This window comes from Trichosurus vulpecula, chromosome 2 (genome assembly GCF_011100635.1).
Source record: "Trichosurus vulpecula isolate mTriVul1 chromosome 2, mTriVul1.pri, whole genome shotgun sequence".
Taxonomy (NCBI): Eukaryota; Metazoa; Chordata; class Mammalia; order Diprotodontia; family Phalangeridae; genus Trichosurus; species Trichosurus vulpecula.
The window spans coordinates 268,550,237-268,563,552 of NC_050574.1; the positions used below are offsets into that span (position 1 = coordinate 268,550,237).

At 37.8% G+C, this 13,316-nt stretch overlaps 1 protein-coding gene across 2 annotated transcripts in view; it reads right to left on the reverse strand.

Moving 5' to 3' along the window:
• Positions 1 to 13,316, reverse strand: part of LOC118837508 (tubulin-specific chaperone cofactor E-like protein) — a 135,074-nt gene that overhangs the window by 92,344 nt on the left and 29,414 nt on the right. The window contains exon 9 of one of the 2 annotated variants that reach the window (XM_036744434.1): positions 7,992 to 11,931. The exons of the other annotated variant lie outside the window; for it this stretch is intronic. Coding sequence (XP_036600329.1) covers positions 11,613 to 11,931 — 319 coding nt within the window. The 3' untranslated portion in view covers positions 7,992 to 11,612. Of the gene's footprint in view, positions 1 to 7,991; positions 11,932 to 13,316 lie in introns of those variants that run through there. 2 annotated transcript variants of the gene reach the window in all.

Consider the following 13,316-nt stretch of genomic DNA (forward strand, 5'->3'; position numbering starts at 1 on the left):
CACTGCATCACCTTGGTGTCCTCCATGTCTGACCAAGCTCTAAGCACTTCACAGAGCCTGCCTCAGCTGCCGTTGTGGCCATTGGAATGAATCATTCTCATCCACTCACTACACTGGGGGAAGTCTTCATTTGCTTGGGGTAGACAACCCTATAACTCCCCAATGAGTTTGAGGCCCATCACTTACCCCCAACCTGGTTTAGCTGGTATGCTTAGATGGCTTTAGTGGGGTGTGGCTGCTACTCATGCTACAGCTTCTGGGAACCACAGGTGACAGTTGAATGCCAGGTAGACATCAAAGGTGGATGACCAGCCCTGAAAAGGGCTCAGCAAGCCCTGACACCAGAGGTGCTAGTTTTTCTTGGACACCCCATATATTCTACTTTACAGAGAAGGTGACAAATAATGTAAAGAGGAGAGTGGTGATAGTGGTTGGGGGTAGGTGAGTGGGTGTGGAGGGGGAGGGATGTTATTTTGTATACAATTTGAAAAACAAGTCATATAGAGTTTTCAAGAAGCTTAATTCAAGTTGTGTAAGTTGAACCCTTAGGCAGCAGGGCAAAGGATACAGATTTTCATAAGCCTTCTACCTTCAAAGATTGTGGTTTCCTCCTGGAAACATTTACTCCTGAGTCTGTATTCATTAACATCTTCCTCCCTTTCTCCCATTATTTTGCTATTTAATGCCATAATTGTATTACTTATAGTAACACCGAAGCATTCAGAGATGCAGTGTCTATGAAAGACTCAACAAACTGAAATTACATTGTAATTTTTGGGCAGATTCAGATCTTACAGTCCATAATAGATAGCCTGTCTCCTCTGTTTTGTAAGCAAGATTTATATTCTTCACAAAGCTCTTTGTGGAATCTTAAAAGGAACAAGATCCGTGACAGGCTCATTCTTTCCCATAACAGAACCTCTGATAGAAGCTGCATTGGATTATAAACTTATTTCTCCTTTCTACAAAGACTAATTTTAAGTTCTGTTGGAATACTGGTGTGCCTGTGATTAAAAACAACAGCAACAAAAACCACTAGGTGGGAAGTGAGCAAATTCGTACTTTTTTTGACGACCTATTGGAACCAAGTTTTCTGAAAGGCTTGGAACATCAGTGTCTACCAGTTAAAAACCATGTTGATATTAGGTTTATGGCATCAGCTCACAGATTTTTTTTAGTAGTATATAGCAATACTACATCAGTGTCCACTTGGCCATTTCAGAAAACTAACAAGAAAAGAAAAACAAACAGGCAAACCAGCCAATTTCACACTTCTGGGCCTGGCACAGGGGAGAAATTCTAACTTGACTTTGGGGAATGAACTCAGTTTACTCAATGTTTGACTCAAAGCCATGACTCATGACAGGTGATTTTTTTTTTTCCATACAGGGATTCAATTGAGTTTGTTGTCAATCAGAAAATCATTTTAGTGTGTCAATTATAGATTGTTAACTATGACAAGCGGTGATGTTACAATGGGTGGGGGAATGTAAGCAACCAAGAGCAGCCTGAGGATTGAGAATTTCATTCATAATCAAGGAGGAGGTCACCTGTCCAGTTGTGCTTATCCTATCTAAATAATGAGTATTTTGATAGGGATCTTCTTAATAGGGAAGCTACAAAACAGATTTTCAAGCAAGTTATCAAGGCATTCAAGCTCTGCTCTTTAAGTTTCTTAAACCAAAACAAAACAAAAATCTCAAACAATTGTATGCATTTACAGTTTCCTTGCCTTGGTATTATCAACCTTTTCTTTAAATCTAGGTTCATCCTGTATTTACTAGGCTTAGAGAGTCAACTTATTTTTAGACACATATTAAATCAGGTTTTTTAATCAGAATGTTCTTTATACTACAAAGGAAGTGTTTTTGTATTATCAGAATGAATCAGAAGGGTAAGGGCCACAAGAGAACTTAAAAAAAAAAAACTTCTTTACCTTCTGTGCTGCTGGCATTGCTGGCCTAAAAGCAAAAACAAAAAAAACCCCAACAATTATTACAACAAATAAATTATACTATGGGAAAAAAGACCCAAGGGTACATAAATTCATCCTACCTTTTAGGGTAATTTCCCTAGGTAAGTAATTTTGGCTGTTTCTAAGTATTCCATAGTAATGTGTAAGGGTCAACATATCTAAATAGTCTATCTGACTCAGCTGATTAAACTTTATAAGAAATGACTGATAGAATTGTCAATATTGTACGTAGGGTTGAGGACGTGTGTAGGAAGACTCAGCATAAGGTAGGAGCTTAGGAGATGATACCATCTCTCTCAAAAATATGCAGTTCATATTAACAACCTCAGTGTTTGAGGGGAAATTCTACATACAATTTTTTTTTAGTTTTTAATATTAATTTTATTTATTTCATTAAATATTTCCCAATCACATGTAAAAAAATGTTAACAATAGCTTAACATTTTTTTGAGTTGCAAATTCTCTCCTTCCTGTCCCTCTCCCCTACTAGAGAATGCAAGAAATTTGATATCTGTTACACATGTGAAGTCATGCAAAACCTATCTGCAGATTAGCCACAGTGTAAAAGATAACACAAACAAAATAAAACAATAAAAATTTAAAAAAGTAAAAGAAAAGTATGTTTTAATTTGCATACAAAGTTCATCAGTTCTCTCTTTGGAGGTGAATAGCATTTTTCATCATGGGTCCTTTAGAATTGTCTTGGATCATTGTCTTGATCAGAGTAGCTAAGTCTTACAGTTGACCATCTTTAAAATACTACAGTTCCTATGTACAATGTTCTCCTGGTTGTGCTCACTTCACTTTGAGTTTATATAAGTCTTCCCAGGTTTCTCTGAAACCATCCTGTTCCGCATTTCTTATAGCACAACAGTATTCCATCACAAACATATACCAAAACTTGTTCAGTTATTCTCCAATTGGTGGGCATCCCCTCAATTTCCAATTTTGTGCCACCACAAAAAGGGCTGCTATAAATATTTTTGTATAGATCTTTTTCTTTTTACTTTTATCTCTTTTGGATGCAGACCTTGTAGTGGTATTGCTGAATCAAAGGGTATGCATAGTTTTATAGCCCTTTGGGCACAGTTCTAAATTGTTCTCCAGAATGGTTGGACTAGTTCACGACTCCACCAACAGTGCATTAATGTCCCAATTTTTCCATATCCTCTCCAGCCCTTGTCATTTTCCTCTTCTGTCATATTAGCCAATCTTACAGGTGTGAAATGGCATCTCAGAGTTGTTTTAATTTCCATTTCTCTAATCAACAGTGATTTAGAGTATTTTTTATGTGACTGAGAGCTTGGATTTCTTCTTCTGAAAACTGCCTGTTCATATCCTTTGGCCATTAATGGAGTGGAGAATGTTTCTTATTTTTTATAAATTTGGCTCAGTCCCCTATACATTTGAGAAATGAGGCCTTTTCAGAGAAACTGGCTGTAAAATATTTTTAATTTCATGTAATCAAAATGATCTATATTACTTCTTATAATCCTCTCTGTGTCTTGGTTGGTCATAAACTCTTCCCTTATCTGTAGATTGGACAGGTACATTTTTCCATGCTTCCCTAATTCACTCATAATAATACCCTTTATGTCTAAATCAGGAGTGGGGAACATGAGACCTTGAGGCCACATGCAGCCCTTGAGGTCATCAAGTATGGCCTTTTGACTGAATCCAAACTTCACAGAACAAATCACTGAACTTCACAAAACAAACCAAACAAAAAGATTTGTCCTGTGAAGTTTAGATTCAGTCAAAGGGCTACATTTGAGGACCTAGAGGGCCACATGTGGCCTCAAGGCCACAGGTTCCCCACCCCTGGTCTAAATCATTTATCTGTTTTGACCTTATGTTGGTTCATGCTATGAGATGGTGGTCTAGTCCTAGTTTCTGCCAAACTCCTTTCCAGTTTTTCCAGCAATTTTTGTCAAATGTGGAGTTTTTACCCCTAAAGTTTGGATGCTTGGGTTTATCAAACACTAGATCACTATGGTCATTTACTATGGTGTAGTGTGTGCCTAGTCCACTGATCCACCACTTTACTTTTTAGCCAGTACCAGATTGTTTTAATAATGCAGTTTGAGATGTGGTATGGCTAGGCCGCCTTTACATTTTTTTTTATTGATTCCCTCGATATTCTTGATCTTTTGTTCTTCCAGATGAATTTTGTTACTATTTTTAGTATCTATAGTTTTCTTTCTCTGTTTTTGATCTCCCTGGTTTAGGTATCAAAAGCATATTTGTGTCATAAAAGGAATTTGGCAGAACTCATTCTTCAACTATTTTTTTCAAACAGCTTATATAGTATTGGGATTAATTGTTCCTTAAATGTTTGGTAGAATTAATTTGTGAGTTCATCTGGCCCTGGGGACTTTTTCCTAGGCAACTCATGGATGGCTTGTTCAATTTCTTTATCTAAGATAGAGTTATTTAAGTATTCTATTTCCTCTTCTGTTAATTTGGGCCATTTGTATTTTTATAAATATTTATTCATTTCACTTAGATTGTCAATTTTTCTGACATGTAATTGGGGAAAATATCTCCTAATAATTATTTTAATTTCATCTTTATTGGTGGTGCACTCACTTTATTTTTGATACTGGCAATTTGGTTTTCTTCTTTTTTTAAAAAAATCAAATTAACCAAATGATTTATCTATTTTTGTCCCCTTGCAGCACCTCCCCCCACTCCCTGCAATAAACCAGGTCCTAGTTTTAGTAGTTCAATTTTTTTAGCTTTCATTTTTATTAATGTTTCCTCTGATTTTCAAGATTTCTATTTTGGTGTTTAATTGGAATTCTTAATTTGTTGTTTTTGAAGTTTTTTTTTAAAGTTTCATGTCCAATTCATTGATCTGTTGCTTCTCTTTTTAATTAATGTACACATTTAGAGATATAAAATTTCTTCTAAGTCTTACATTTCAAAGTCAAATATCCTATTCAGCTCTAGTCTTTGCATCAGGAATGTTTGAAAGTCTTTTATTCATTAAACATACTTTTTTTCCCTTGAAGGATTATACTGAACTTTATTGGATAGGTTATTCTTGGTTGTAATCCTAGCTCTTTTGGCATCTGGAATATCATATTCCAGGCCCTCCACTCTTTTAATGTGGTAAGTTGCTAAATCTTGTGTGATCCTGACTGTGGCTCCACAATATTTGAATGGTTTCTTTCAGGCTGCTTCAAGCATTTTCTCTTTGACCTAGAAGCTCTGGTATTTGGCCATAATACTCCTAGGAGTTTTCATTTTGGGATCCTTTTAGGTAGTGATTGGTGGATTCCTTCGATTTCTATTTTACCCTGTAGTTCTAGGATATTGGGGCAGTTTTCCTTGACAATTACTTGAAATATGATATCTAGGCTCTTTCTTTGATCATGACTTTCAGGTAATCCAAAAATTGTTAAATTATCTCTCCCTTATCTATTTTTCAGGTCAGTTGTTTTTCTAATGAGATAGTCGACATTTTCCTCTACTTTTTTCCATTTTTAAACTTTTAGTGTTTCTTGACGTCTCATGGAGTCATTAGCTTCCATTTGCCTAATTCTAATTATTAAGGAATTATTTTCTTCAGTGAGCTTTTGTACCTCTTTTTCCATTTGGTCAATTCTGGTTTTTAGGGTGTTATTTTCTTCAGTATTTTTTTGTGCCTCTTTTAACCAAGCTATTAGTTGCCTTTTCATAATTTCCTTCCTTTGCTTTCTTTACCTAATTTTTCCTCTATCACTCTTACTTGATTTTGAAACGAATTTAATTCTTCCAAGAATTTTTGTTGAGCTGTGTCCAGTTCACATTTCTCCAGCCCCACCCCCCCTCCCCCAAGGCTTTGCTTGTGCTGTTTTGACTTCATTGTCTTCTTTTGAGTTTCTATCTTCATCTTTCTTGTCACCATAGTAACTTTTTACAGTCAGGTTCTTTTTTTGTTGTTTGTTCCTTTCCCCATACCATTCTTGATTTGGAATTTTATGTTAATGTTGGACTGTGTTGTCAGCATGGATGGGAGGGGGGTGTGGACACTGTTTCAAGCTTTAGGCTTTCTCTGCATGACTGTTTTCAGAGCTAGTTCTGGGGGTTTGGAAGTTTTTTGGTACTTCCAAAGTAGTTATGTGGTGAGAAGTGTGTTCACTGTTCTCCTAGTCTGCACTCTGGTCTTTACCCAGGAAGGACCCCTGATCCCTTGGGATTGCAACTGATATTGCCAGTGATGGCATTCAAATGAACCGAGCTGAGGCGCCACCCCTGTGGCTAACCACTGGTTCACATAACTCAACCTAAAATTAGGTACTGTTTCTACTGAACTGGTACAAACTGGCTGAATTCCACCACTGGACACTGCTCCTCTGGGCCCATTTCCTTGGGCCTATTAGCGATAGTGCCCTTCAACTGTTCCATTCCCTTGACTGACAGCGCCCCTCCCTGCCCTTGAACTATGACTTAGCAGTGTGTATAGGCAATGGAGTTGCCAAACAGTTGCCTCCCTGCCCTTGAGCTTTGATGCAGAAGTGGTACAGTCAAATAGAGTCTGCTTCTGCAACCGGTGCTAGCACAACGGTTTCCCTGTAATCTCTTTCTGACCAGTTGCCAAGTCCCCTTACTGTCTCTGGCTTGAGAAGTCCTGATGCTGTTTCTGTTCCTACCACCTTGTCCTCACCACCACTATTTCATCCATGTGGGCTCTGGGCCAACTTTCTTCCCCATGTCATGGGTCTCTTTCCCACCTATGTTATTTTGGGCTGGAAGAACATCTCATTCTGATCTTTCGTTGGCTCTGCCACTCAAGAATTTGAAGTGTTATTGTAAAGTTGTTTGGAGGGGAATGCTGGGAGAGCTCAGCAGAGTGCTTTCTCAACTTTGCCATATTGGCTCTGCTTCTAGGAGTCCTCCCCAAACAACTTTAAAGGTTGTTTCTAATTTTACTTTTTAAAGATATGGCAACATAAGATGTTCATTATATTTTAAAGAATACTTAATGTGTCTTATTTATCCTCTCATGAATTAACTATTGAAAACTACACTTTCTCTAATGCTTATTTAAAATCAGGTTGGATGCCTACTTCTTAACACATATAAATTGCTTATTTTTATTCTAATGCTATATAAATGAGACAGAAGTAATAATCCTTAAACTTAGGAGCTAGTGAATATATAAGGAAAAAAATTGGCCAGAGGACAAAATAGTGAAGAACAGTACAAATACCATTCCTTGTTCTCTCCTTCACTTTAATTACTAGCTTTGGGCCATTCACCATAGTGTATCACATTTTTCCTACTACAGATTTGAGTACTGGGTGTCTCAATGTATGTCTGCCTTGTGAGTAGAGATCAAGATAAACAATGTTAGAATTATGGCATGGAATTAGAAAATATATCACTCCTTTCAAAGCTGAACAAGAGGCAATTTTCAATTTAAACAAGAAACGGTCAAATAATTTTGCCTCTGCATTTCTAAATGGTCAAAGGACGTGTTAGTCATCAATTTTACTTAGACCCCATGCACTAACCCCTGAGTTTCAGTAAATACCAAGTATAGCTCTTAGATCTTAATACTTCTTTCATGACAAAGGTTAGACACCAAGTGAACAAGTGATACAGAGGACTGTTGGCACATTAACACAAATAGCTCAAAACTACCTCTAGGGCTGATTGGTACAAGTACCTCAAAGAAAAAGGTGTACGCTTTGCATGAGAAATGCAAAAAGATGAAACTTTCAAGTTCATTGAAAGAAAGATGATGAATATCTCAAGAGAAAACTAAACTTGTCAAAAGAAGCAAGACTGGACTTTTGCTAAAACTCCCAAGTGTAACGTTATTTTGTATTTTGGGGTGGGGCAGGGAATGCAGGGGGATACAGTTTCAACTAAGTTTGTTAAAATGGCCAATCATGTCAGTTACTAACTTGACATAGATAGGTCCCCACAGAACCTAGTAACAGAATCACGGTTTATTGTTGGCAATAGAAAGAAGCACAAGCAAAATTTTGACTCCAGAACCCCAGAAAGAATCAAGACACAAAGAGAAAATGGACTTGGGTCTTTAATTTTTTTTTAAAGATTATCTCTCTATATATATTAATAAAAAGTGCAAAGAATAGACCTTCATGTTTAAATTATACTCTAAAATAAAATATATATTTCCATTAACTGCAGGAGACAGCTGGCAGAGTCAAGAGCCTGAGAGAGTCCAGTCCCTCTCCATTACAACAATGGACATATTCTGATGAAGCACCCATGGAGAACAGTAGAGTGTTCACAACACAATCTGAGAACATGAACAGCTTTTGGATGTTTTGAGAGTCTAGTTTGCCTGCATTTCCAATCCAACATGAAAAAGGGGCGGGGAGGGAATCTAATTTACAAGAAGAAAATGGCTTTGCTCATCACAATCTAGCACTCAAAACCCACATTTCAGATACCGTGCACCCCAACACTTCCCATGTAGCAAGCACATTAACTTCTACATACTGTAGTAAGTTATCAATGTGAATCAGAAGGTGATGATCCCTCCTCCTGCCTGTGAAACAACTGTTCTATGCTTGTAACACTGCTGTTTTAGCAACACAGTTGTAACATCTAGTTAGCCTTGAAAAAAATATTTTTAAAGGAAACACACATAAAATTAAAAAGCATGTCACACCATTCAACTTCTTTACGTACAGGTTTGTTTCATTTTGGTTTTAATTTCCACCAAAAGCTCTTGAGAAACTAGGTGGTTCAAACATCCACTGCTATGTTAAACATTTGTGGCAGATGGTGGCATTAAGTGGCAATAACAACAAACAAGTCCTTATGGAAGTAGCACTTGGTTAAGAGAATGCATAAGGTGCAGAAGCTAGCACGAGTCTTATAAAACACACAGCTCTGAATCCCTTCAGTAAACTAGAAATTTCAATATATTCAAACACTCAAAATTGCTTTCTTTCTCAATCTCATGGATTTATAAATGTTTCTCTCAGATTTTTGGTGTGGCTTTTGTCTTTTTAATAACTTAAAAATTTCATTAATTTCATTTTTAAGTTCTTACAATTAGGAATTCTAAAAGAATTTCTCTTTTAGAAAGAAGTATATTCTACCCACAGCACTTGAAGTGTGCAATTCTAAGAGAGCTCTCTGTCTTGCAATGTCTGGGATGTGCGGCCAGTAAACCTGGAAGAAGGCAGGTTTCTAAGTAATCCAAGAGAGCTGTAAGCAAATCGAATATGCCTAATTTGTATGTTTAAAAGCTCACTGTCTCCTGCTAGTGTTCTGCATTTGGTGACTACGATAAAAATAATTTTTATATAAGTGTTTTCAATATACCAATCAATCTTGTTTCAAAATCAATATATCCCATGGCCACCACCTAAGTGAATCTAGAAGCACGAGTCCTCATATGTCTTTCTTCATTTGATTCTGCTCTGCAACTCTAAAAGACCTGTAACTGCGTTGTTCAAGTTGTTATCGTCAATAATCACACAGCACTGTTAATACCACTGGTTATAACGCCAGCACCATACCCAAGTGTGATCGCTCTTCTGCATACCAGAAATTTTCCCTTTATCTACAATTTTACAACAAAATGAATAAACTTGTAGCTGATGAATGGTACATTTTACAATAAAAGAAATGGGTTGCCATTTAATATTAAAAATGTACTTCATGAAACTTTGACTTACAGTAAAATATCTAATTAAATGTGACCACTCCATGTATGGTTAAAGTGTTAAGTGCTTGCTCTGCCTTCTACTAAGGGATTTTCTTATAGTCTCAAGGGTGAGAATATATTTGTTCCCAGGGATGACAGAAACAACATTCTCAATTCTGTTGTTTGCCTCTCATCTCCATGCACATGCACAGATATGCGCACACACGCACACACACCGAGCACCATGTGTTTTAGTCTTCATGACGCCATGGCTGGCATGCTTTTTCCCCCCACTTCCAAACAACTGCAGGAAAAGGTGATTGGGAAATAATTATTCTATTCTAACTAAAGCCTGGATCACCTATTTTCATCTCTATGATTTTGGGAAGATAAAGCCTGCAGCAATAGCAGAAGGAGAATGAGCCTCATTCATCTTTTTTGAACCCTTTGGTTTCTACCTTTAATGTTTCAGGGAATCTGGAAGTTCAGCAAATCTGAGTCAAAAGCTTAACAGATACTGAACCTGAAGTGCATTAAGAGAAGAAACTCCCATCTTTATGGCATAGAAAAAACAGAAAAGATGAAGAAAAATAAACCCAACACCCAAAGCAAGACATTCTAAGACTCATCCAAAAGCTTTATAGAAACAAAAGTTATTTGTGAGATAGTGTGGAGTCATCTATCACAGGTTAAAAGTTCAGGTACAACCAGATACCCAATGACATTCTTTGAAAAATACTTCATGTGAACACCTTTAATCCCAGAGTTAAGTATTTCTAAAATCTTCAACCTGTCGATAAGATGGACAAGGAAAGAGGCGCACTATGTAGGGAAAACATTTGATGGAACAGGGAAAGATGGGAACAAACAAAAAGATTTCAAAGTAGGTAAAGAACCAAGCTTTGAAGGAAAAGTGCTTTTAAAAAAAGCGCATTTTATGCTTAGAAAAAATATTCAGACAAGAATCTCTTTTATGACAATTTTAAAGAGTTTTCCTACCTAAAGAGAGAAACCCAGATTAGGCAGAAGTGTCCTTTGTACTGCCACTCTCACTAAGGTAACTTAATGAAATGCAAAATAAAATGAATTGCCCTTTGGCTTGTTTGTGGTGAAGTTGTTGGATGGGATCATTTTTCCCACCATCAATGCAAAGCGCCAGAATGAGCACTTTCTATGGCTGAAATGGGAAGATTAACATGAGGAGGTTCTAGGTAACAGATTACCTCGAAAACTGCATGCTTGCCTGTAGCAGCAGCATGTGTTGCTAGTAGAGTTTTAAATACTCTCATCTAATCTTATGGAATACCTGAGGTCCAAATCAGGCGAGAATGAGCATTAAAATCCTTTCATTTATTTTAAAAACCAGAAAAATCGCTTGTTGAGAAATGGCAAGTCAAAATAGAATCAGAATTAAATAAGTCAATGCACTGACCTGAATTAAAAATGAAAGGAAAACAGGGGTGGGGTGGGGAGGACAGAGAGAAAGGGGAGGTAGGGAATAAGGAGCCGAGCTGCTGGCCATTTCTGCCATGCCTCCTCGCTTCCTGATTCAATCTTAGTGCAGGGAGGAAAGGGAGGTAAGAATGAACTCTTCTCGCTATTCTCACAAGTACACAGGCATGGCGTTGGTGCTACTTAGTGGTCACATAGCTTCTAAGGAACACAAAAGGAATCCAGTGATCTCTTCTTTACTTATCCCATGAGGGCATATAGACTGGAGATCAGGGCCAATTATGATGTCTGAGCCAAAGATACCTGTGTAGAAAAGAAAACCCCAAATGGTCCCCCTGCCTGTCCTGGGGACACCCACTCATACACACACAGACACACACACACTCACACACACATATGGGCACAGGCACACACACACATATGCACACACACACGCAACTCAACCCTCAAAACGAAATAAAAATCAAGCCTTTCCCTCTCAAAGGAAAATAAGTCCTTATGTGTGTATGTTTGTGCATGCACACGTGTGTGTGTGTCTGTCTGTCTGTACAATGGTAGCAGAGGCTATTTTGTTTTGGACTCCACATAAATTTTGTCTCCATCCCTAATGCCAAAGGAGTGCAGTGCTCGGGAGCTGTACTTCATTTCCTCTGGGCCAAAGGGAGCTTCATGGTCAAAGTGGTAGAGAAGCATGTTGCTTGTTGGTAATTGTACTAGAGTTTTTAATTGTTTCTTTAGTTCTGCTACTGTTTGGTCCAGACGAATACTCATTTCTTCCACCTGATCTTTAAAATGGATTTCTACCCTTGCACTGCTCTGGGGTCTTAAGTCCACTTCGGCCAGGGGCTCCAGCTTCCCATATTTTGTAATCAGTTCATGATACCTAGAAGAAAAGACATATAGAGTTTAAACTAAAACCATGTTACCTAAAGGAATCCTTTGGATCTGCTGGTGTGCAGTAATGTTGTAGTCAATACCTTCTTTACTCAAAATACCTGACTTGCTTGTGTCTTACACTAAGGCTCCTTAAAGGTACTAAGCATGCAGGGGCAACTGTTCCTCAATGGTTGTGGTCATTCAAATGACAGAATCAGTATTAGGGCTGGAGAGGTCCCTGGAGTCAATTTGGTTTAAGCCTCTCAATTTAGAGATGAGGAAAATAAGGCCCAGAAAGATGGAAGGGCTTGAACAAATTCACACAGCCGATTAGTAGCAATGTCATGATAATAACCTAAGTTTCTTAGCTCCTGGTCCAGTGCTCTTTCCAAATGGCAGAATGGGAGTTGTGTGAGCATCAGAGTGGGGATAAGCTCCTGATATGCGTGGAATGGAGTTTAAAGTTACGTAAGAGACTAAAGAGTCACAACCTCTCTAGCTGGATGCTGGTTTCTTTTTCTGGCTCTTCCAAATGCTTCCAGGAAAGGCTCAACATGCACTGGAGATGCACAAAGTTCTCATGTCTCTGAGGCTAATGGGAGACCCAACTATTCTGGAGAATTTAGTATCATTGCATTATAACAAAAGTATGAGTTGTCCATTATCTACTAATGGATTAAGTAGTTTGAGTAGTTTTTTCTGAGAAAATTTAGCACAGTGTTGGACACACTGTAGGTACTTAATATTTGTTAACTTGACTAGTGTAAAGGATGAATTTGTACTAATTCAGCTATGTTCTCTTACTCTGGCCCCCTTGTGAAAAATGCATTTGCAAGATGCCTGGCAGAATTAAGGATATAGTCTGTGGTTATGAGATCAAGAGAGGACAACTAGCCCTCTGAGGTATGAACTAGGGCAAACTAACCATTTAGAGTTATACACAGTGTCATAATATTACATGCAGGAAAGGTCCTTTATATAAATGGAGGAGACCACCAACAAGTTGGCACCTGGGACTTGTTTGACCCAAGAACGAAGGTGGCACCCACCCCCAATATTATAATCATCCTCTACTTTAACAAAAGACTTCTTAAAAACAGTTTCTTAAAAGTGACTAAGACAAGTCTCACTGTTTTAAAAACTTGAGAAACATTTAAACAATCATCTTTCAATGTTAATAAATCAAAAGAAACTTTTCTTTGCACCAGGTAGGAAAATAATAATGACTCTTTACTTATAGCATTGCTTACAATGCTCCCTTTACATAAGCATTTTCACATACGTAATTTCATTCTGCTGACACTATTTCATAGAAGAGGAAACTGGGGCTCAGGAGGTCTGAGTGGCAGAGTTGAGCTGAGAGCTCAGGTCTCTGGATTTCTAGCCCAGGCC